The sequence below is a fragment of the Lynx rufus genome, unplaced genomic scaffold, assembly GCF_022079265.1.
Source record: "Lynx rufus isolate CCGP_SWC_20201006 ecotype Redwood Valley unplaced genomic scaffold, mLynRuf1.p SCAF_59, whole genome shotgun sequence".
Taxonomy (NCBI): Eukaryota; Metazoa; Chordata; class Mammalia; order Carnivora; family Felidae; genus Lynx; species Lynx rufus.
In genome coordinates, this window is record NW_025814877.1 from 63519 (window position 1) to 89442 (window position 25924).

Consider the following 25924-nt stretch of genomic DNA (forward strand, 5'->3'; position numbering starts at 1 on the left):
CAAGGGGTGCCTGGATGGGCTAAGTCAATGAAGCATCCTACTCTTGATTTCGGCTCAGGATCTCAGGGTCCTGAGATCGAGCCCTGTGTCAGGCTCCACGCTCAGCATGGATTAGATTAAGATTCTCTTAAGATTTTCTCCCTCTCTCTCTCTCTCTCTCTCTCCTCTGCCCCTCTCCCCAACTTGTACACTCTGTCTCTAAAATTAAAAAAAAAATACACCAAAAACCATAAGATACCTAGGAATAAACCTAATCAAAGAGGTAAAAGATCTGTATGCTGAAAACAATAGAACGCTTATGAAAATAAATTGAAGAAGACAGAAAGAAATGGAAAAACATCCCATGCTCAAGGATTGGAAGAACAAATATTGTTAAAATGTCTATACTACTCAAAGCAAACTACACATTCAATTCAATCCCTATCAAACACCAGTATTTTTCACAGAGCTAGAACAAACAATTCTAAAATTTGGATGGAACAAGAAAAGACCCCGAATTATAATGTTGCGAAAAAACAAACAAACAAAGCTGGAGGCATCATGATTCTGGACTTCAAACTGTATTACAAAGCTGTAATCATCAAGACAGTATGGTACTGCACAAAAACAGACACATAGATCAATAGAATAGAATAGAGAACCGAGAAACGGAGCCACAAATATATGGTCAACTAATCTTCCATAAGGCAGAATATCCAATGGAAAAAAGATAGTCTTCGCAATAAATGGTGTTGGGAAAACCGGACCGTAACATGCAGAAGAATGAAACTAAACCACTTTTTTACACCATACACAAAAATAAATTCAAAATGGATGAAAGACCTAAATGTGAGACAGGAAACCATCAAAATCCTAGAGGAGAACACAGGCAGAAACCTCTTTGATCTCAGCTAAAGCAACTTCTTACTAGACATGTCTCCAGAGGCAAGGGAAACAGAAGTACAAAGGAACTACTGAGGAGTGCCTGGGTGGCTTAGCGGGTTGAATGCCTGACTCTTGGTGTTGGCTCAGGTCGTGATCTCAGGGTCGTGGATTGAACCCCGCATCAGGATTCTCTCTCCACTTGAGATTCTCTCTCTCCCTCTCTCTCTGCTCCCCCCCATGCATACATGTATGTGTGTGTCCATGTTCTTAATTAATTAATTAATGAATAGGGGCACCTGGGTGGCTCAGTTGGTTAAGTATCTGACTTGGCTCAGATCATGATCTTACAGTTCGTGACTTTGAGCCCCGTGTCAGGCTCTGTGCTGACAGCTTGGAGCCTGGAGCCTGTTTCAGATGCTGTGTCTCCCTCTCTCTCTCTGCCCCTCCCCTGCTTGCACTCTGTCTCTCTCTCTCAAAAATAAACATAAACAAACAAACATTTTTTTAAATGAATTATTGGGACCTCATCAAGATAAAAACCTTCTGGGGCACCTGGGTGTCTCAGTCGCTTAAGCTTCTGACTTCAGCTCAGGTCATAATCTCGCGGTTTGTGAGTTCGAGCTCCGCATTGACTCTCTGTTGACAGTGCGGAGCCTGCTCAGATCCTCTGTCTCCCTCACTCACTCTCTGCCCCTACCCCACTCTTGTGCTCTCTCTCTCAAAAATAAACATCCATTAAAAAAAGATCAAAAGCTGTACAGCAAAGGAAACAATCAACAAAATTAAAAGGCAACTGATGAAATGGGAGAACATAGTTGCAAATGACATAATCTGATAAAGGGCTAGTATCCAAAATATATAAAGGACTCAACACCCAAAAAATCAAATACATAATCCAGTTAAGAAAAGGGCAGAAGACATGAATAGACAGTTTTTCAAAGAAGACATCCAGAAGGCTAACAGACACATGAAAAGATGCGCAATATCACTCATCATCAAGGAAATACAAATCAAAATCACAATGAGATACCACCTCACATGTGTCAGAATGGCTCAAATTAATAAGTCAGGAAACAACAGATGTGGAGAAAGGGGAACCCTTCTGCACTGCTGGTGGGAATGCAAACTGCTGTAGCCACTCTGGAAAACAGTATGGAGGTTTTTAAAAAGTTAAAAATGGAACTACCCTACAACCCAGCAATTGTACTACTAGGCATTTAACCAAAGGATACAAAAATGCTGATTTGAAGGGGCATGTGCACCCAATGTTTATAGCAGCACTATCAACAATAGCCAAAGTATGGAAAGAGCCCAAATGTCCATTGATGGATGAATGGATGAAAGATGTGGTATATGTATACAATGGAGTATTACTTGGCAATCAAAAAGAATGAAATCTTGCCGTTTGCAACTACATGGATGGAACTGGAGGGTATTATGCTAAGTGAAATTAGTCAGTGAAAGACAAAAATCACATCACTTCACTCATAGGAGGACTTTAAGAGACAAAACAGATGAACATAGGGAAGGGAAACAAAAATAATCTAAAAACAGGGAGGGGGACAAAACAGAAGAGACTCATAAATATGGAAAACAAACTGAGGGTTACTGGAGGGGTTGTGGGAGGGGGGATGCGCTAAATGGGTAAGGGGCACTAAGGAATCTACTCCTGAAATCATTGTTGCACTATATGCTAACTAATTTGGATGTAAATTTTAAAAAATAAAAAATAAAACAAGGTAAAAAATAAACAAAAAATAAACAAAAAAAACAAATGAATGAATAAACAACAACAAAAAAGAGAAAACACTTGTAAATATGGAGAACAAACTGGGGATATGGACAAAATGAGTGAAAAGGGTTAAGAGGTACAAACTTGCAGTTATAAAATAAATAAGTCACCAGATGAAAAGTACAGCATAGGGAATATAGTCAATAACACTGTAATATACTTATTGTGGTGATCACTGTGTTGCACACCTGAAACTAATTTAATATTACATGATCTATATATACTTCAATAAAAGAGATAATTGAGGGGCACCCAGGTGGCTCAGTCAGTTAAGCATCTGACTTCAGCTCAGGTCATGATCTCACAGTCTGTGATTTCAGGCCCCACATCAGGCTCTGTGTCTACAGCTCAGAGCCTGGAGCCTGCTTCAGATTCTGTGTCTCCCTCTCTCTCTGCCCCTCCCCCACTGGCACTCTGTCTCTCTCAAAAATAAAAAAATAAAAAAATAAAAAAAGATAATTGACTATTTAAACAAAAAAAAATAATATGGTGTGCTAAAAGTAAAATGTATGAGAACAATAGCACAAAGGTCAGGAGGGGATCAATGGAAGTACACTATTTATTGTAAGGTTCTTATACTATTCATGAAATCATATAATATCATTTGAAGATAGACTGTGATAAGTTAAACATGAACATTACAAACCATTAAACAGCTACTAAAATAACAAAACCTGAGTTGTAACTATTTATCCCCCCACCAAAAAATAATAAAACGTACTAAATCAACCCAAGAGCAGGAAGAAAAAGAAAAAGAAACAAAGAACAGATGGGATACATAGAAAAGAGTAGACAGTAGCTTTAAATGTAATCATATAAATAATTACATTAACTATAAATGGTGTAATCACCTAATTAAAAGATAGAGTTGTCATACCGGATAAAAAAGCAAAAGCCAACTATATGCTGTCTATAAGAGTCATCTTCAATACAAAGATATAAGTAGGTTAAAAATATGGAAGAACTTATGCTTTGCTAACACTAATCAAACGAAACCTTGAGTGGCTATATTTACTATAGGACAAAGTCAATTTCAAAGCGAAGATATTACCAGGGATAAATGAGGTTATTCCATGGTGATAGAAATGTCAACTAATAGAAAAGACATCACTTAAAAATTTATGTATCTGATAACACAACTTCCAAATATATTAAGGAGAATAGGAAAGAGAGACACATAAGTACACAATTAGAGTTGGAGATTTCAATATCCCTCTCTCAATAATTGACAGAAAAAATATATAGAAAATGAGTAATGATACATCAGACTTGAAAAATACTACCAACCTACTTGACCTAGTTGACATTTATAGAATACTCCACACCAAATCAGCAGACTACATATTTTTCTTCAAGTGGGCACATAATATTTATCCAAATAGACCATATTCTCATCTAGTACCAGAATTCATTGGCTATAAAACAAGCCTCAATAAATTTAAAAGGATTTCAGTCATCCAACATGTTGTTCTGTGACCACAATGGAATTAAATAACAAATTAACAGATCTGTAAAATCCCCAAATATGTAGAAACTAACCAACACACTCCTAAGGAACCCTATTGGTCAAATAAGTCAAAATGGATATTAAAAACTATTTTGTACCGACTGAAACTGAAAACACATGTCAACATGTGGGATGTTGCTCATATAGTATTCATCTTCCCCAGTGTCCACTTTTAAGAAACTAGAAAAAGAAAAGGAAATTCATCACTGAGTAAGGAGAGAAAATGGAATGATAAAGATCAAAGCAGAAATTTTTAAAAAGGAAAACAAAAATAGAGAAGTCAGTGTAATGAAAAGGCACTTTTTAGAGAAGATAAGTAAAACTGATAAACTTCTGGCCAGATTTATCAAGAAAAGACAAGAGAAGACACAAATTATCAATATCAAAAATGAGAGGAATGACATCACTACAATTCTACAGATACTAAAAGGATAATAAGGGAATATTATAAAATACTTTATGTCAATAACTTCCAGATGAAATAGATTCCCTGAAAGACATGAACTACTCCAAAAAATAAGTATGTAATTTAAGTAGCACTATTACAAAAATAAAATCTGTAGTTTAACACTTTCTCACAAAGAAAGCTTCAAGCCCACATGGCTTCACTGGTGAATTCTAGCAAACATTTAAGGAAAACATAATGCCAACTCTGCACAAACTGTACTAGAGAATTGAAGAGAGGGGAATACTTCCCAACTCAATTTTAGGGCCAACATTCACCTTATGAAAAATAGATAAAGACATTAGAAGAAAGGATACATAGAAGATCTCATATACTGCTGGCTGGAATGCAAAATGGTACATCCACTTTAGAAAACAGGTAAGCAGTTTCTTAAAAAGTTAAATATACACTTAGCATATGATGTAGCAATCCTGCCATTAGGTATTTTACCACCTCCCCCCCTCCCCCAATGAAAACATATGCTCATACGAAGACCTGCATGTAAGTGTTTTAAGCAACTTTATTCATAAAGGCCAAAAAGCTAGAAACAACTCAAATGCCCATTAACTGATGAACGCATAAACAAACTGGTATATCCTCACAACTGCAATACTACTCGGCAATAAAAAGGAAATGAACTACTGACATGTGCAAAAACATGGACGAGTCTCTGGGGTGCCTGGGTGGCTCAGTCAGACAAGTGACCGACTTTGGCTCAGGCCATGATCTCATGTTCCGCAGGTTCATGCCCTGTATTGGGCTCTGCGCTGACAGAGCCTGGAGCCTGCTTCGGGTTCTGTGTGTGTGTCTCTCTCTCTCTCTCTCTCTCTCTGCCCCTCTCCTGCTTATGCTCTCTGTTTCTCAAAAATAAACAAACGTTAAAAAATTTAAAAAAAAAAAACCAAACATGGATGAATCTCAAAAGGATTATGCTGAAAGGAACCAATCACAGAAGACTGCATACTGTATGATTTCATTTATTTATTTTTTGTAATGTTCATTTCTTTTTGAGAGAGAGAGAGAGAGAGATGGAGTGCAAATGGGGAAGGGGTAGAGAGACAGGGAGACACAGAATCCGAAGCAGGCTCCAGACTCTGAGCTGTCAGGACAGAGTCCGATGCAGGGCTTGAACTCACGAACCGCGAGATCATGACCTGAGCTGAAGTCGGACGCTTAACTGCCTGAGCCACCCAGGTGCCCCTTGTATGATTTCATTTATAAGACACTGTGGAAAAGGCAAAACTACAGGGACAAAAATTAGGTTGGTGGTTGCCAGGGCTGGTGGTGACAAAAGGGGATTGGCTGCAAAGGCACATAGGGGCCTTTTGGGGTGACAGAAATGGTCTACGTCTCAAATGTGGTGGTGGTTACGTAACTACACGTTTGTCAAAACTCATCAAACTGTATGCTTAAAAAGAGTAAATTTTATACCTCAATAAACCTGACTTAAGAAAACAATAAAACAAATCTAAATAAACAACTAAGTGAAAATACACATAAGAAAAATCAACTTACAGTGTTTCCAATTCAAGGGTCATCATGAGGATGCTCTCAACTGTTGTAAGTGACACCTGTGTTGATCCCATGTCTCTGAAGGAGAAAGCCCAAACATGCGTGATTTGAACCCAAGGATAAAAATTCTGTACCTAAAAAGATACTTAACAACATGTGATTACTTCAATTCTGGCTTCTTTGTCAAGTCAGCTCAAGAGTTTTCTTGCTACGGACAATAATTTCAGAAAACTCCCAATGAAGACATTTTATGTGCATCATCAAATTAATCACCTTGGTGCTCAACAGTACAATCCTTTTTACTCTTATCCTCATTTTCATTCTCAATTGCATCCACCTCTCTTGATTAGTCTTTTTTTCTTTTAATATACACCTTACTCCACTTTCCATTTTGAGATAAATGGTATTTCTACCTACATCTACAAGTCCCATGTCTGTTACGTGTTCTTCAATACTACTCCTTCCTCTGCAGGCTATCTTGCCCATATACGTTTTTTCTTTGCTAATAATGCTTATTTCAATAACCCAGTCAAAATTTAAATTACGACTTTTTAACCAAAACGCAAAATACTTAATCTTTTGATGACAACAAAAAAGATCAGAAATCATCTCATGAGCCATGAGATTGTTGCAATACTTACAAATATTTTAATGCTGGCAACTTAAAAAGATAGGAATCTTCAACAGCTGACAGAGGGTTACGACTGATAATTCTGAAAAATGCAATGGAATTAAAATGATCTGCATTTCCAGTAATGACTACCATGAAAGTTTATGTTCATTTTGGGGGTATGGAACTGGAAGGTTAAAACTAATCATTGTCTGCCTTTGCCTATAAATCACCCTTAGATTCTGTAAAGCACTCTTCCTTTGGGAACTACCCAGCTCTCTGGACGAGAAAGTGGAGAACAGAAAGAGAAAAAAAAAAATTTTTTTTTTTACGTGGACAGCAAAGCAAAGATATGCCAAAGAACTTTTTGGGCTGAAAACCCTAGAAGTGACTATGCTGGTAGGAAGCCCAGGCTCTGTAGGAAATACTGTTTCTAGTGTCCTCTATAATTCGAGGTGCTTTTCCTTTATCTCTAGAAATGTAAAAAACTCCACAGTTTAAAACACCCGGTTAAAGACAAAAATAGGACCAATTCCTCAGTTTGGGGGCCAAAGACAAAGGGATTAATCTAAGAGGAAATGGTGGAAGCTATACCCCCACCATGTGTATTCTCCTATGACAGCCTTTGTTAGGTGGCATATGATCCCGTTTCCTTATCCATCTCCTGGACTGCCAGCTCCTTGAGGGCAGGGAGCATACTCTATTGTCATTTTTGTCCCTGTGCCTGACAGAGTGCTTGTTATTTACTAGTTACTTCGTGAAGGCTTGTTGAATAAATAACATTTTGTCACTGCTTGACACAAGTTTTTATTCCAAAATGCTGAGTAGATTTTCTTCTCAGTTCTTTACAGCAAAAATAAAGTGAAGGAAACAGGAAGAAAGAAAAGAAAATCTGCCTTTAGGTTGACTCTGCTCAAGAATCATCACTGTACTTTTGCAAAATTATAAGGATAATCATCACAACCAATACTATTGAGCTATAGGGCATCTGTGATCAGCATTTCACATTTAAACCTCACAAGAACCTTATGTGATAGATACATCATTACCCCATTTTACAAGTGAGGAAACTGAAGTACAGAGAGGTTGTATAATTTGTCCCAGTTTGTCAAGCCAGTCAAGAAGCAGAGATGGAATCTGAACTCAGTTCTGACCCCAAAGCCTGTATTTAACTTGTATGAAAAAAAAAGGGGGTTTAAAATAGCCGTTACCTTAAACTTAACTTTGAGAGCATCAAATATAGAAACACTTTGCTGAACTTCATCTCTCCATCTGGGAGAGCTTCTCTAAGAATTACATTTTCTATTTTTATTCCTTTCCTCTAATCATCTCCCATGATTAAGTATTTAATTAGCCTGTGATCATTGAGACTTTAGAGATTTCATTTCTTATTTTTTTATTCTATTTTTTGAGAGAGAGAGTACAAGAGTATGAGTGAAGGAGAGGCAGAGGAAAAGAGAGACAGAGAGAATCCCAAGCAGGCTCCATGCCCAGTGCAGAGCCTGACATGGGACTTGATCCCATGACCGCAAGATCATGACCTGAGCCGAAATCAAGAGTCAGGCAGTTAACTGAGCCACCCAGGTGCCCTGAGACTTTAGAGATTTTAAAGCCCTGTTACAGGTGAATCAGTGAAAATGAGAAAGGAAGGACGTCTGAAAATTCATCCTTCCGTAAAAGCAACAACAACAACAACAACAACAACTAGCAAAAATGGTCAAAATCAACTTTCTCAGAACTTTGGAAATTTTACCCAATGGGCTTGCAGCAACCCGGAGAGCATGTAGTAAAGAAAAAATTACTAATTTCTATAAGAACAGTGAGCTCTGTTGTTTTAACTTGTCCTCAACCTCTGCTCTCCATCCTGATGATAGCCTTAAAAATTGCCCACATCCCAGGGGAACAAAATGGAGCTGAAGTTCCTTAAAGCCTCATTCCCAAAGAACAAACTGTCATTGTTTTACCTGTCTAGTGGGGTCCCTAAAAAACTTCACTTGAAAGCCTTGCCCTTGACCTCACTGAGAACTGCACAGTGCTAAAACAGCCTCTTCCCAAGGGGCATTTTTTGAAAACAATTATAGATTAATGTTTTAATCTGGCAGCTATGTGAGGCAATTGATCACAAGACAAAAAATAGCCTAAACAAAAAGCCTAAAAGGAAAAAGCTGAGAAATGAGATGCCCATAGGGACTTTGAAATGCTCCAACATCTTCCTGGGTAACTAGAAGACCACAAGACGTATTCCTGGGCATGTAGAAAAAAAAACCTTAGCACTAATAAATGAGTTCAGCAAGGTTACAGGACACAAGATCGATATGTAAAAATTAGCTTTATTTCTAGACATCAGCAATGACTATTCCAAAGATGAAATTAAGAAAACAATTCCATGTATAACAGTACTCAAAAGAATACAATACTTAGGAAAACATTTAACCAAAGAAGTGCAAGAATCACACTAAAAACCACAAAACGTTGTTGAAAGAAATTAAAGAAGATTGAAATAAATGTAAAGATATGCCATGTTCACGGATCAGAAGAAAATACTGTGAAAATGGCACTATACCCCAGATTGAACTGTGGTTTCAGTATAATCCCTATCAAACCCCCAACTGACTTCTTTCCAAAAATTGGCAAGCTGATTCTAAAATCTGTATGTCAATTCAAGGGACCGAGAATAGCCAAAGTGATCTTTAAAAAAAAAAAAAAAGTTTATCTATTCATTTTGAGAGACAGCGAGCATACACACCCGTGCAGAAGAGCAAACATGAGCGAGTGTGAGTGGGGAAAAGTGTGAGCAGGGGAGGGGCAGAGGGAGAAGGAGAGGGAGCATCCCAAGCAGGCTCCATGCTGTCAGTGCAGATGGCAACACGGGGTTCCATCTCACAAACCATGAGGTCATGACCTGAGCTGAAATCAAGAGCTGGCCACTTAACCAACTGAGCTACCCAGGAGCTCCAAAACGATTTTGACAACGAACAACAAAATGGGGAGACTCACACGCCCTGGTTTCAAAACCTACTTCAAAACTACGGTAATCACGGTGTGGTACTGGCATAAGAACAGACATGTAAGCTGATGGAACAGAACTGACAGTCCAGGAAGAAATCCTCACATTTATGGCCCACTGATTTTCAACAAGGGTGCCAACACCATTCAATGTGGGAAGACTAGTGTTTTCAAACGATGCTGGGACAACCGTATATCCCCATACAAAATAATGTAGTTGGATTCCTACACTTCACACCATATATAAATATTAACTCAAAATGAGTCAAAGACCTAAATGGAAGAGCTCAAGCTATAAAACTCTCAGGAGAGAAATCTTTATGACCTTGGATTTAGGCAACAGTTTCTTAGACATGACACCAAAAGCACAACAAACCAAAGGAAAAATAGATAAACTGGACTTTATTTAAAAATAAAAAAACAACCCAAAACTATCATATGTCTGATACAAGTCTAGCATCCAGAATACCCAGAATATATAAAGAACTCTTAACACTCAGGAAAAAGACAAATAATCAAATGTTTCAATGGGTAAAGGATTTGAAGAGACATTTGGCCAAAGAAAATACATGAATGGCCAATAAGCACATGAAAAGATGCTCAATGTCTTAGGTCATTAGGGAAATATAAATCAAAGCTACAATGAGATACTACTCTACACTCACTAAGATGGCTATGATCGAACAGAGAGACAATGATAAGTGGTAGCAAGATTTGGGGAAACCAGAATCTTCATACATTGGTGGGAATGTAAAATGGTGTAGTCACTGTGGAAAACAGTTTGGCAGTTCCTCAAAAGGGTTAAATATAGAGTTACTACATGACCCAGCAATTCCACTCGTAGGTATGTACCCAAGAGAATTAAAAACATATGACCACACAAAAACTTGTACGTGAATACTCATAGCAGCATTATTCATAAGAGCCAAAAAGTCAAAATAATCCAAATGTCCAATAACTCATGAATGGATGAACAAAATGTGATTGGAGCACCTGGGTGGCTCAGTCGGTTAAGCATCTGACTTTGGCTCAGGTCGTCATCTCACAGTTCATGAGTTCGAGCTCTACATCAGGCTCTGTGGTTTTGGATCCTCTGTCCCCCTCTGTCTCTGCCCCTTCCCCGCTTGTGTGTGCGCTCTCTTTCAAAAATAAAGAAACATTAAAAAAAAGAATGAAGTACTGAAACATGCTACAACCGGATAAATCTTGAAGCCAACAAGCTCTGTGAAAGAAACTAGACACACATTTCGATGAAATGTCCAGAACAGGCAAATCCATAGGGGCAGAAGGTAAATTACTTGTTGCCAGGGGCCTGGGAGGAGGGGAGAATGGGGAGTAAAGGCTGATGGGTATGGTATTTCTTTTGAGGGGGGTGATGACAATGTTCTGGAATTAGCAGTGATTATTGTCTATCAAAGTATACCATTGGACTATATACTTTATAATGTTGCATATTCTATTATGCGGACTATATCTCAATTTGAAAAAAAAAAAAAAAAAAAAAAAAAAAGAACCACGTTGTGATAAATAGAGAACCAGTTGCCAGAAGACCAAACATGTTAGTAGGTGGAGAAAAGGGGAGCGAAGATTCAAACTCTTCCACAACGGAGGTCAGAGGGAGTTAGCGGTGCGGCTGGGAGCCATGCATTTTTGTTCTTGCCTTGGAAACTCCCCTATTCTTCCTATTCCAGCCCATTCTTCTACGTTTTTTCAGGCCCATTAACATGTCGGGTTTGTGTAACACTAGTTAATATCCAGTCAGACAATGTTATGAAGAGAAAGAACGTGAGTGTCACATGTCTGGTTAAACACAGTTCCTCAACCTTGAGGCTCTGAATGTCCTTTGGCTTTGAAAAAACAACAATGGCATTAATACCTACAAGCTTACTGGTGGGCTCTGTGCAAGTAAGCTCTTCCACGTGTGTGTCTTCCCCTGCCCACCGCTCCCCCCCCCCCCCCGCGCCCACCCCCGGCTCCCTATTAAGAAAGACTATGAAGAATTATGCAGCCAAAACAATTTAGTAGTTTGTTATCCTTCCCCCCAACTATCTCAGTGCTCTACCCCCACTGTCCCCCCCTCTTTCCTGGTAGCTCACCCATGGCCTTATACCCATCGGCTCAGTGCTTCCTCTTACCAGGCAGCCCTCCTGCTGAGATGAATGCCCCGTGTTTACCTGTAGTGAAAACAAAATACAGGCCACTCCAAATTATCCTATTTCCTCCTGTCTTTAGTGCCGCCTTTTCTTCACGGAGCGATTGTGCCTGAGCCAAGGGGAGAATGAGAACTGACCCGACAGGTTACATCTGCTGGACCGACAGCAATTGTTTTTCCACAGACTGCGATACGAACGAACGGTGGACATTGCACCAGAGATCATCTCCATTTCCGTTCAATTCCCTCATTTTACAGATAAAAGGTGTGCTGACTCAGTCTATTGGCTTTTGGACATTCGTGGGCTTATCTTGATGGGACTAAAACATAACAACAGTTATCCTCCAAGACTGTCTCATAATCAAAGTTGAAGAAATACTGTTCTAGATATTTTTTTTTTGTTTTTTAAAAAACTGTATCTTATTTGAAGAGGAAAACTCAAGTATTTTTGCAAAAGCTTTCTGTTGCAGAGCAACGGGACAGACTAAAGGTAGCTCACAAAATAAGGGAACATTTCTTACGTGTTATTTTTTTTTCTCCAAATTCTTCTACAGAGGTCCAGACAGATGGGCTACGTTTCCTTTCTATTAACTGAGGAGACAGAGAAGACTTGAGGACGGAAGCTTGCCACCACTGCCCTGAATGTACTGAAATCCTAACAGCTTTAGCTGAAAAAATGTCCAAAGCAGGCAGTGACAATAAATTTCAAATAGGACAAACTCCAAACTCTCTATGCTGGAATCCCAAGGCATGGAGGGAAAACTGGCTCCTTGGAGGAAAGCAGTTGAAGAAATAAGTAGAGCGATCTAGGCCCTACTCCGGTATGTTTGAAGTACTTGGGGATAGAATAACCCCTTTCCTTTATTCATCTACATAGGTCCATGAGCCATGAGAACATGACTCCCCATGTGAAGCTCCTCAATGCAAGACATCTAACGGCATCACGTAAATCCTTTCTCAGGGGTTGGGCGAAGCCTAAAGAATCTGAAATGGTGAGCCTATGTTTTAATTAAAGTTCTGAGAATAGCCTTGAAGAGGAGTTTCTGGCAGTGAGGACCAGCCCAAGAAGCAAGGGCCCTGGAATCAGGCAGACCTAGGTCTGAATTCTGGCTGTCACTTCCTGGTGAAGGGACTTAAGTAACGAACTTAAGTCTCCGAGTCTTTTTAGCAGCATTTACCTCATAAGGCAACTTGAGGATTAAAGGAAAGAGCATGTGCAAAGCACCTAGCATAAGGCTGGGCACAGAGCGGGTGCCTAGCAGTGACGACGTGATATTTGCACCAGGCGGTGAGCAGGAAGCCTGGGGATGCCCATAGGTGGCATGGCCAGGAGCTCCAGAAGCATAGGGAAAACGAGCTCCCTGCTCGAAAGGTCCTATTCCAGGGAGAAGCTGACTCCAAGGGACGACGCCCAAAAGGCCAGTTGTCATTCAGGTCCTACCTAGTGCCAGGGAATGCGGAATTGTATTACTCGCGAAGCTTCTTAAGTGGTTCTGTCACTTATTGACAGTGTGAACCTAGGCAAGTCACCCGATGTCTCTGAGTTTCAACTTCCTCATCCCCAAAATGAGGATAATACTACCTGTATCACAAGAGTTGCTGGAAAAACGAAAATGAAGTGCCGTGTGAGGGGCCATGTCCGGAGCATTTCCCACGTGCCAGGCTCTATTCTAAGAGTTTAAGACACATTGTCTTACTTGCAGCACAAGCGAAAGGTCTTAGCATAGTGCCGGAGCGCAGTAAATACCTAATAGAGGTAGGTATTAAAGAAATGATATGGGGCGGAGGAGCAACTACCATGCTTCCCAGAGAAAGAAGATGCCTTGGTATATACGTGGGAAGAATCAGATGCAGCTGGGAGAAGAAAAGTAATAGTTGGGTATGACTATGGCAAAGCTTTTGAACTACCACACACGGAAAATAATAAGAGTTACCCTAAGTCACCCCAAAAGGACAGCCCTGAGTTGTTATCTTCATCCTTAACGTTTATGCCTTTCTGAATCTGAGAAGAAGCTGCCAGGATTTCCAGTACATACCAAAAAGCGATGACAATATCCTCAAGTGTGTCAACGTTTGTGGGCACACAGCTGTCTAAAAGGAAGCAGATGCCGGTTGACTGGGGGAGCGTTAGGGCGTGTCTGTGACTGCGGCTCGAGTTTGCCTTCAGAGGGTGGCCACACCTACCTCAATGATATTCTCAACAATAATTCAAAAGGGGTAAGGCTTAGATTGTCCTTATTCTCCCTTAGACCTTATGTTCTTGGCACAATACGGATGCGCCACAGACGAGCCAGCATGTGAATGTGCTCTATCCCGATAAGGTACAGCCTTTCTACATCGTAGAGTCCTTCAGCTTCTAAAATCATGGAGCTCGTACTGTTAGAACCAATGAAGTGAATTTTTTAAAATAAGCCACCAGTCTGGACCTGTGTAGGTGAATGAAGGAGAAGCACTTTAAAGTCAGGAAAAAAAAACACGATACTTAACATTTAGGATTATCAACCACTGTTGGTTTTCCATAATAGATTTCATTCCTGATTTCATCTGAAAGAAATAGGATTATTACTACCATTCAAAAAGTGGTACCTTATTAATAAACTCTTGGCACGGCTTTGAGGTGGATTTCAGATTCAAAATAGACTTTACCACACCGCTAACGTGTTCACTCAGGGTTTATCCATAACTTAAGAGGCTTCATTCAAAAAACTTACTGAGATAGAATTACCTGAAACCCAGGGGTGAATCAAGGCCTTGTAGGGTCTGAACCTCATCTACTTTGGGAAATCCTGCCTCATCAAAACATGCAAAATTATGCATACAGGAACTGCGAGGGTCCCTCCCAAGACTTTGGAAGGGGCCTATGTAAGTGAGGAGACCTGACGTTTAAGCTTCAGTCAGTTCAAGATAAATCCACCTCAGCTGGGGCCCAAAAGGTTTACAAACTTATTTAATGCTGGAGAAAATACTGTTTCAACTTATAAACACCCCAGTAATAAGTCACATAGGCAATAACGTGACTGAATTCACGGGATGGCATCTCCCCTGCGCACGCTCTCTTTCTCTCAGAATAAATAAATAAACGTTAAAAATAGAAAAGAAAGGAAAAGTTTGGCCCCAAACAAGGAGCCCAACCTCCAATACACACTTACTGTACTGTGATAATTTGTTGGAAGTTACCTGTGAATTCGTTTTAGTAGTACAGCTCTATTCAAACCACATTGAAAGGGCGGGCCTACGCCTGCCGACTCCATCTTGTTTCGTGTCCTTCACCTTGATCACACCTCCTCCCCTTGAGTAACCCCCCCCCCCTCAACTGCCTAACAGGACTCTTCCCCAGGACCCTTCCCCAGCCAATCAGCTGAGGCCGCAGCCATTACTTCACCAACTGCCACTAGGCCCCAGTAAAACCTTTGTCCTTTTGAAACTCGCCCTCTCTCCCCGGTATCTCACCGCTGTGTCAGTGCAGGTAGGGGATTGAGCTCGAGCTAGCTCGAATAAAGGCTCTTTTGCTTTTACATCGGACTCGGCTCCCTGGCGGTATTTGGGGATCACGAATTCTGGGCATAACACACATGACATGAGTATTAATTTATTCTCAATACCAGCTAGCTCTGGTTCTTTAGTTACCTTTTTCTGTCATGCAAGATTGATGAGGGAGCATGGGGCAAGTTGAGGGCAAAATACAAGTTAGCACATGCCCCCGCCCCAGGTGGGATATGTGTGATTCTGGCTGCTCCAGGACAAAGGAAAGGAAAGAAAACAAATGGTTAACTGATAGAGATCTCAGTCGGGCAAGACAGGAGTTTCCATCAGTTTACAAATATCTTAGTAAATTACAAGAAAAAGGCCATCTTTTTCTCCTTTTTCCAGTATGAAAGATTCTTGGGGACAGTCCCTGTATATTCTTTGTACCCCCAGTACTTAGTACATGGTCGACATAGAGTGCGCGTGGCACGGATTGTTTTTCAATGAATTCATTCATTGTTATCAACGGATTCCACCCTATTTTGTCCTGTATTGCCTACATGACTATGAAATTCAGATTCTTAGAAGAGACTCTTGGTGTTATAAGATGCTTAGTAGAGGTGGTGAGTTTTAAGACATTATATTGACACCACTAAAACCTCTTGGTGGAGAAACTCAATGAGCCCGTTCTCTGGCATGCTGGCAAAACAAAAAACTGACCCTCAGTATTCTTTCCCCAAGTTAGGCATCAGCAAATTAATGAGAGGAGAGAGGAGGCCCCTGCTCTTGGGCACCCGCAGGAACTTACTCCAGCTCCAGACACACCGTAAACACTTTCATCTAACGGAAGATAAGCTGTGCAATCGGATTTCTGAACCACAAGACAGTAAGACAGTCTTTTCCAGCGTCTGCTTTAGAGGAGGGTCTTCAACCTTGAGTCTAAACATCCCCCTCAGGCCACTGAACATGCCCAGTATGATTTGCTTTTTTACAGAGAAATCACAGAATGTTCCGGCTGAAAGGGAATAACACACTACTTAATTGAAGAGAGGTCAGGAAAGAAAGCACATGGAGAGCAGTGCCCTGTGGCAGGTTTTCAGGAGTTCTTTCCGCTTTCCTGATGGCTGAGGAAGCACCCACACCTTTTGCTGCCTGGAGAACTCTGTGCTAAACTAAGTTCTTCGAAGTTCTCTTTTGCATAGGAAACTTGCACATGAGCCGGAATCAAAGTTAAATTCAAAAGTGGATTTCAAGGACCATGCACACCTTGGGGAAGCATCACTGTCACGAATTCCCATGATAATACTGACTTGGGTGTTACTTGCTTGGGGCTTTCATTGCCCACACAAAGCTGGGTACGAGGGAGGGCAGAGAGTGCCATTTAGGAGTTAAGACAAGTCTCTTGGCCTCTTTGTACCTTAGTTTCCTCATTTGAAAAAAAAAATGGATTTTAAGACCTACTTTCCAGAATTCATACTGGGTTTATTAACACACACCTAACCAGTCACTCTATGATATTTTTACATGTAGTTTTTTTTTTTTTTTAACATGTATTCATTTTCTATTTCACTTACAGCTTGTGTAAAAACTGCATTCCATGCCAGGCCTGAAATGTTCCAAAGCTCAGTTCGGTGAGTAAATTGCAACCAAGATTTCTACACACACCAAAAAAACAAAAAAAAAAAAACAAAAACAAAAAAAACAAGACACAAACGAAGAAGAAAAACAAGATATTTTCAGAATATTTATCCTTTGGCAGTGATTCTAATTTATAGATAATGAAACATAACCACAATACTCTCTCCATACACTAAAGAAATCTCACTATGAAAGATACTTGCCTTTTTAAAAAAATATTTGCATGAAAGATTTATACTTTCATGTTTATACATGTGGTGCATTAGATACAAATCAGTAAATGCTCAATAAATACTTGTGTTAAGTAAGTATTTTTTTCTAGAGAAGTAAGTTTATTTCTCTAGAAAAATGTTTCACAACTTTAGCACTGTTGAGATTTATGGTTGGATAATCTTTGTTATGGGGGGGGGGGTGCTGCCCTGTGAACTGTAGGGTGTGACAGCAGCCCTGGCCTCCACCCACTAGAGGCCAGGAGCACATCTACAGTCTGACAATCAAAAATGTCTCTAGACACTACCAAGTGTCACCTGGATGCAAAATCACCCTGGCAGAGAACGATTCACTCTGATCTCTATAATAACTCTCACACCAAACTTTGCCACAGACAAAAAAGATTTGCTACATAATTTTAGTAGCTTTCGACTAATAAAGTTTCATTCATTCAAAATGAATAACAAAGAGGTTTACAATGAAGTTTAATAAAAATTCCAAATATAATGAAATTATATTTGTAACTTACATAAACTGCAAAAAAGGTAGTGATTCAAATGTACGTCTTTCAATAGATTGTATTTTATTGCAGGATAAATCTCTAGGAAAAGGAAAAGGAAAATATTGCCTCAATTAGCCATAAGCTATCTAATTAGTAGGATGATAGTATTGAATAAGTAGCTTTTGGCTAAACTCTGAGTATTAGGAATTGTTATTTGAACCTTCCAGAGCCCCTAACCCTGCCCTCACCTTTCTTAAGAGTCTCACCTTTGTGATCTTCATACATAAAACATACAACTATAGATCTTGATAGATCTTGGAAGTAATCTTTCCTGAGAGCAGAAGAATTGATTAAATGACTTTTTGTGGCCTCATCAATTTCTAAATTATGAGCTCAAAGTTGTGATCTCCACATATAATTTCTAATATTAAAAGGGATATTCTCACATTAGCACACCTTCCTGGTTTAGTTCTATTTCTCGACACCAAGTCAATACCAGAAGAGATAAAAGGTACCGTTTCATTTAACTTGAAAAGAAGTTACTCCTCTAATCAATACCTAACTTTGAACGAACTCAGAATTAGATTATCATATTAATAGAAATTTATTTTTGGTTGTACATTGCCCAAACGGTCTATGAATTTATCAACTGCTTCAGTTGCAAGTGGGGCCAACAAAAAAACAACATGGTACTGGATTTTTATTTGGAAACACCCATCCTTGATTATAGTTGACCCTCTTATTTCCATTGATTTCAGCTGAGTCCCTCACTTTCCACCTACATGGGTACCACCATCTTCTGACTGGCATTGTCATCTCTGGTCTCTCCCATTCTAATCTATACTGCACACAGTCACCAGATTTATTCTCCAGGAGTCGTTCTCAAATATCAGAGTCACTTGGGAACTTACTCAAGATGCAAATTCTCAGCTCTACTCCGGACTGAGTGAATCAGGAACTGTGGAGGTGGAACCTGTGTTCTGACAAGGCCTCCAAGTTACCCTGGTGCAGTCTAAAGTTTGTCCTAGAGCACAACTGTGATAACACGGTAGCTTGGCATATTATCCAAGGCCTTCAAAATCCTAAATCTGGCTCTAGTTTCCTACTCTACAGATACCCAAAGAAATTTCTCCTGCATTTTGCCCTTCACTCACTCTATTTTGCAAGCATATTCTTCCCAAGATGTCTATCTGATGATACGTCATAGCCATTCAAGGTTCTGTTCAAACAGCATTTCTCTAGTAACTTCCCTGATCCAACTTGAAGTCTTCCCCCCTCTTCTATGTTCCAAAAACAACTTATACTTCTCATTGCCCAGATCCATTTCTTCCCCTCCCCCTCTCCTCCTCCTCCTTCTTCTCCTTCTTTGAATTTTGTAAAGTAGACTCCACGCCCAACCTGGGGCTTGAACTCACGACCCTGAGATCAAGAGTCGCATGCTCTACTGACTCAGCCGGTCAGGTGCCCCAATTTCTTCTTAATATAGTGATTCTGGCATTCCATTTCCTCTGGGCATAAACTCCATGAAAGTATGGACTAGTCTTGCTCATCTGCGTTGTCTACTGTGTTTAAAACGGATGCATGGACAAAGAACAAACTCAAATATTTATAAAATAAATTAACAGCTGGGTAGTGAGTACAAGGAGCAAAATGACTGAAAAGAAATGTGGTTTTATGACTTTGTGGCTCCCTCTTCTGCACTTTGTCAGTGCTTCATCATTCATTTAGTGCTTATGCGTTATGGTTGAAGCTTCTGTTTATTTTCCCTGTGAAATCATGAGTTCCTACAAGGGTGGGAAGCCTGTCTTAACCATCTGCGTGCCTATGGTACTGGGCATAGGGCCTGTCACATTCTTTTTTAGGTTTTGATTCACATTTTTTTTTGAATGAATGAATGAGAACACTTCACCTAACATGAAATAATTGGCTTACAAAGTACCTCATAGTACAAATAATGAAAGGCCCAATCCATTGTGCAGTTTGTCTCTTTTGTTTTTCTCCAAACTGTGTTTGTAACGTTTGGAGCCCAGAGGGCAGAGGTAGCCAAGAAGACCAATACAAAGTGGTTGTCCCCTAAGACTTGGAAGGTTTGATAATTTGAAGGACTATTTTTAGTGTCATATGAGATTCTTTTTACTCACTACTCTTAAGCCTTCCACATTTGCAACAAGAATCTATTTTCTAAAGCACATCATTAATAAGGATTAATGAGGGGCGCCTGGATGGCTTAGTCGATTGAGCATCTGACTTCGTTCGGTTCAGGTCATGATCTCACTGCTCATGAATTCGAGCCCCGCATCGGGTTCTGGGCCAACAGCTCAGAGACTGAAGCCCGCTTCGGATTCTGTGTCTCCCTCTCTCTCTGTGCCTACCCTGCTCATACTCTGTCTCTCTCTCTCTCTCAAAAATAAATAAACATTAAAAAAAATTTAAAAAAAGGATTAATGAAATACACAGCTTTGGATGGCATGGGCAAAGAATAAACACTGAACCTCCATAGCAAAGAACATTAGTATCTCTGTATGTCTAATGTACAGAGATCTATGCAAACATTTCTTCCTTGACAATGAGGCTGGAGAGATGTTTATTCTGTAATTAGCGAAGTTAGAGGCATTTCTGATGTTTGTTTAGTGTAAACATTTCTAACTATACCACTTCACCATCATTATATTTTTAAAGATTTCATTTTTTTTTAAGTAATCTCTATACCTGACATGGGGCTCTAACCTACAACCTCGAGATCAAGAGTTGCAGACTCTAATGACTGAGACAGCCACGTGCCCTTTAGCCATCATTTTTTTAATGTTTATTTATTTTTGAGAGAGACAGAGACAGAGCATGAGTGGGGGAGGGGCAGAGAGAGGGAGACAGAATCTGAAACAGGCTCCGGGCTCTGAGCTGTCAGCACAGAGCCCGACACGGGGCTCGAACCCACAAACTGTGAGATCACGACCTGAGTCAAAGTCAGACGCCCAACCAACTGAGCCACCCAGGAGCCCCAACCCCTTAACCATCATTTTAAACATCTATTTTTATGGTGGCATAAGAATTTCCACACCGGTCATAGGAATCTGCTCCTGAAGCCAAGAGCACACTGTATGTTAGCTAACTTAACAATAAATTACATAAAAAATAATAATATAAAAATAAACTAATAAAATTTCCCACACTGAAATCCTTAATCTGTTCTCTTGATAATTTAATATGTACTTGGTAATACTGCTTACATAATTCACCTGCTTAAATATTTAATATTTAAATATTTGATTTAGATTAAATTATTTAAAAATTCTGGGTTAATGGCATTCAAATTAATGTCAGTGTTCTATATTTTCTTGTCTTGTAGGTGCCAATTTGAGGTTAACTTCAATTCCTCTCATTTTACCAAGCCAACTTTTTCAAACCTTTTCTGTAAAGGCCAGACAGCAAATATTTTAGGCTTTGCAGGCCATATATGGTCTCTGTCACATATTCTCTGTTTCTTTCTCTTCTTTTCTCTTTTACAGCCCTTTAAGAACATGAAAATCATTCTGAACTCATAGGTTGTATCAAGACAGACCATACACAGGATCTGATCCATGGGCCATAAATAATAAATATAAATAAAAGCAGATGGTATACGAACACTTACATAACAAGGTTCATATGGGTGTCCATAATTGCTCAGACCTCATTACTCCTTTTCCTCTACAACTGAAGGGCTTTTTCCTATATCTTGTCTATAAAATTAAAAAGTTGAAAATGCATAGGAGGTATTTAATGCTAGAGATGGGCTGGGTCCCCACAGACTTACAGAGTTATAGAATTTAATACAGAGAATTACAGAATTCTACTGTTAGAAGAAATTGTTGCAATTATCTAATTTGAACCCCGTATTTTTTAATAAATAATATAACTAAAAACTCATAATAAATGATGAACTGATTAACTTACAAATACTGGAGGGATAGCAGGCCTTCAAATGTGTCTTTACGTAATTCGGTCAGATAATTTTCACTGAGAATTCTGCAAAATGAAAAGGTCATTTCTGGGTCAAAATGCAAAATAACTACAACTATTTGCAACACAGGACCGCTAGATGTGAGAGAAACCTGGGTAATGGTGCCACCAAATACACTAATTCTTATTTAATGTAGGGATGGCGATCTCTGCTGTTTGATTCAAATATTTTCTTCTCACATACTCCTTTGTCTCTCTCTCTCTCTCTCTCTCTCTCTCTCTCTCTCTCTGTCTCTCTCTCTCTCTCACACACACACACACACACACACACACACACACACACACACCCCTATCCACTCTTCACACCAAAATGTACATTTAATGCCTACTCTCTGGATCACAAAATCTCTGTTAGAACCCAGCCCTGAGTGGCAAAAACATGGACAGAACTGCCACCTCCTCCTCTCTTTTCCCAAATTTTATTGTGGAAGCCCTATTTATAACCATATCAGTGCTACAAGTAAAGCCATCTAATTTTTTTCCCCAACTAAAAAATACCTGTGAGAACTAAAAATGTGCATAAAATGCACATAACATAAATGCTCAGTTTAATAAGTATAGAGTAAACACCCGTGTAACGCTATTTGTTCATTCTACTGTTGGTGGATACTCGATTTTTCTAATTTTTAGTGATTATAAACAGTGCTGCTTTGAACATTTTTCTGTTTATATCCTAGTACACATTTGCCTAAGTTTCTCCAGGATTTAACAGGGGTACAAAATTGCCTTCCTAAGAGGTGGTGCTATTTCAAGCTGGCAGATTGAAACATGCCAAGTCTCTACCAAACTGCAAACTCCACCAAAGTCCCTAAGAATGATTAGAAAAGATACAATTAGAAAATCCACAACCTTAGCTCAAAGCCAAGGGAGTAGCTCCACAAACACTCCCCACCAGAAATGCCTTGGAGCCACCTACAGGGTGATTAGCTGGGATACTGCAGTAGGACCAAGGACAGCACATCAACCCCACATCCTTCCTCCTTGGATCTGGCAGCAAAGGGTGTTTTCTTCCAGGCAGGAGCCATTGGTGTTAGAAGGGGGCAGGGTCCCAGAGCCCTGGAGGAAGGGTATACACTCTGACTAGCCATTAGAAGTCACCTCCCACCTCTTCTTTAACTCTCAGGGAACCTGTCACCAATAACAAGCCCCGTGGTTCATTTCACCTCTTCCTTAGGAGCAGAAACCAGAAGCAAGTCAAATCTCAACTACAAAGATAAATTGCACTCAGGAATGACCAAATGGAGTGAGAAAGCCAATTCTATTCAGGACAGAAAATAAAAAACAAATATAACAGCTTATAGTCAATGACACAGTTAACAGAGAAAACACAAAAGGATTTGAGAATACCAACATTAATGGGGCACCTGCGTGGCTCAGTCGGTTAAGCAACCGACTTCGGCTCAGGTTGCAGTCCATGGGTTCAAGCCCTGCACTGGGTTCTGTGCTGAAGCTCAGAGCCTGGAGCCTGCTTCAGATTCTGTGTCTCCCTCTCTCTCTGCCCCTCCCCAACTTGCACTCTGTCTCTCACTCTCTCTCTCTCTCTCTCAAAAATAAACAGTACAAAAAATTTAGAATAGCATCATTAATATATCCTCAGACAGAGGTAAACAGTACATCTAATAAAAAGAACCAACTCAAGATTATATGAATGAAAAGTATTATCATTAGTAAAAAAACTCAGTCTATGAGCAGTAGAAATGGTCGTTGAATAAATTAGAAAACTTGAGGGGCGCCTGGGTGGCTCAGTCGGTTAAGCGGCCGACTTCACCTCAGGTCACGATCTCGCGGCCCGTGAGTTCGAGCCCCGCGTCGGGCTCTGGGCTGATGGCTCAGAGCCTGGAGCCTGCTTCCAATTCTGTGTCTCCCTCTCTCTCTGCCCCTCCCCCATTCATGCTCTGTCTCTCTCTGTCTCAAAAATAAAAATAAAACGTTAAAAAAAATTAAAAACAAAATAAATTAGAAAACTTGAGAGATCTGGCCACCGATTTCTTACCAATACTTGAAATTATATGTATTTATTATATTTACATATTTGTTTTTATATTATATATTTGTAAACCCCTTGACAAGTGGGATATTTGGTCAGTTTTGTTCTTGAGCTTATATCCCTGGCATGTAAAACAGTTCCTGGGACATAGGAGATGCTCCCTAAATATTTGTTGAATGAATTCAGAAAGTGACAGGTATCAATTTGCAAATATACTACTTTTAATGAAAACAAATCATTCATTTATCATCGTTTATGAGAATGAGTACAACTTCACAGGAAAACTAATGTCTTTCTCCACCTCCACCCCAATTTGTGACTCAATCTTTTGAGACAAGAACCTTTTGAGAATTTCATAAAAGCTATGGAATGGACCCTTTCCCTAGAAAACTGCACTTTCTTGAATACGTGCAAAGGTGTGCATGCGATTTCAATTTGCAGACCATCCCTTTAGGGCTCAGGTCCGTGAATAGAATGGACTGAATTTGTGGGTGCCAAACTTGGATGGAAAATAAAATCACATCTCTATTTTCACAAACCTCTAACTAGAATTAGCATTTCCTTCCATTATGAATGTAGGCAACAAACCACAGATTAGTATAGTTAATTTGGTCCCCAGCAGAAATCAGATATTTTCATATCACATATTTGGCGTGGATATCTCAAAATATCATTTATTCTCATCAGTACCTTGAAGTCATAATAGTTAGTAGGCCTACCATTATATTTTGTTATTTAATATTCTAACAGAAGCAGATTTATTGCTATATCACTAATCTTTTTAAAAAATTTTTGAAAACTCTATTTCCACATAATTTCCTTTTCCTATACATTTTAACTTATTATACATTTGAAAACATTATCCCAAGAACATAAGCTTCTGCAGATCATCAATAGATATATAGAAGGGTGCCTGGGTGGCTCAGTCTGTTAAGTGTCCAACTTCAGCTCAGGTCATGATCTCATGGTTCGTGGGTTCGAGCCCCACATTGGGCTCTCTGCTGACAGATCAGAGCCTGGAGCCTGCTTCCAATTCTGTGTCTCCCTCTCTTTCTGCCCCTCCCCTGTTCATGCTCTGTCTCTCAGCAATAAATAAATGTTAAAAAAAATTAAAAAAAAAATTGATATATACAAAAAAAGGTTAAAAATCCTGCCCCAGGGGACTATTGACCCATAGTTAAAAACTTCTGTCTTACAAGGCATAACCCTCAAGCTGAATTAGAAATCATCAAATCTTGGGGCACCTGGGTGGCTCAGTTGGTTAAGTGTCTGACTTTGGCTCAAGTCATGATTTCACAGTTTGTGGGGTCGAGCCCCACATCAGGCTCTGTGCTGACAGCTCGGAGCCTAGAGCCTGCTTTGGACTCTGTGTCTCCCTCTCTCTCTGCCCCTTCCCTGCTCGCTCACTCTCTCTCTCTCTCTCTCTCTCTCTCTCTCTCTCTCAAAAATAAATAAACATTTAAAAATTTTTTAAGAATCATCAAATCTTACCAGATTCATGTTCTAGTATATAAACTACCAAATACATGCTTTTCAAAAAATATTTTTTTAATTTCAGTTTATTTTTTTAATAGGTAATATATATTTGCATGGCTCAGAATTCCAAAGGTATATAATACACAATTCAAAGTTTTTCTCCTAGCCCTGTCCCTCAGCCTACCCACTCTCTCCACTCTCTCTTGTTTCTTGTGCCAAATTACTTTCATTTTTCTTACAAGTTTGGGAAATAAGATCTCCAAGTTAGATACTATCATGAGAAAATATAAACTATATATAGTATTTAAGAAATTCATAAAATTCATAAGAAAACAACTACCTTATTCTACCATTCGTTATTTACCAGTAAGGTTATCAGACTAAGGGGCAGGGGGGAATCTACTTCAGGGGGATCATAATCCCTACATCTAAATTACTATGACTGTTATGTCTTTTATTATTAATTCAGAAGTCATGTATGACTTATCTACCCAAGTTGAACTAATGATACGACACACAATCTGTCATGAAAAATGCCAGTCAATTACTTTGAGTATAATATTGTTTCCAAAATTACTTGTGTCTACACTGACTTTTTCTACAAGTCAATTTAAAAAAAAAGATCACAAAAAAATTGGCAAAGGACAGAAAATTCAGACAAGAAACACAAATGCCCAGGAAACATACAGAGATATTTAAATGTATAAGTAATCAGAAAAATTCAAATTCAGAAGGGACCCATTTTATTCACCCACCAGA

The 25924-nt window shown here is 39.4% G+C and overlaps 1 protein-coding gene across 1 annotated transcript in view; it reads right to left on the bottom strand.

Moving 5' to 3' along the window:
• The window catches only part of LOC124527894 (leucine-rich repeat-containing protein 37A2-like), a 43291-nt gene that overhangs the window by 14605 nt on the left and 2762 nt on the right, over positions 1–25924 (bottom strand). The window contains 5 exon segments of the mRNA XM_047101183.1: positions 6124–6198; positions 6762–6833; positions 16928–17008; positions 17731–17802; positions 21637–21708. Coding sequence (XP_046957139.1) covers positions 6124–6198; positions 6762–6833; positions 16928–16947 — 167 coding nt within the window. The 5' untranslated portion in view covers positions 16948–17008; positions 17731–17802; positions 21637–21708.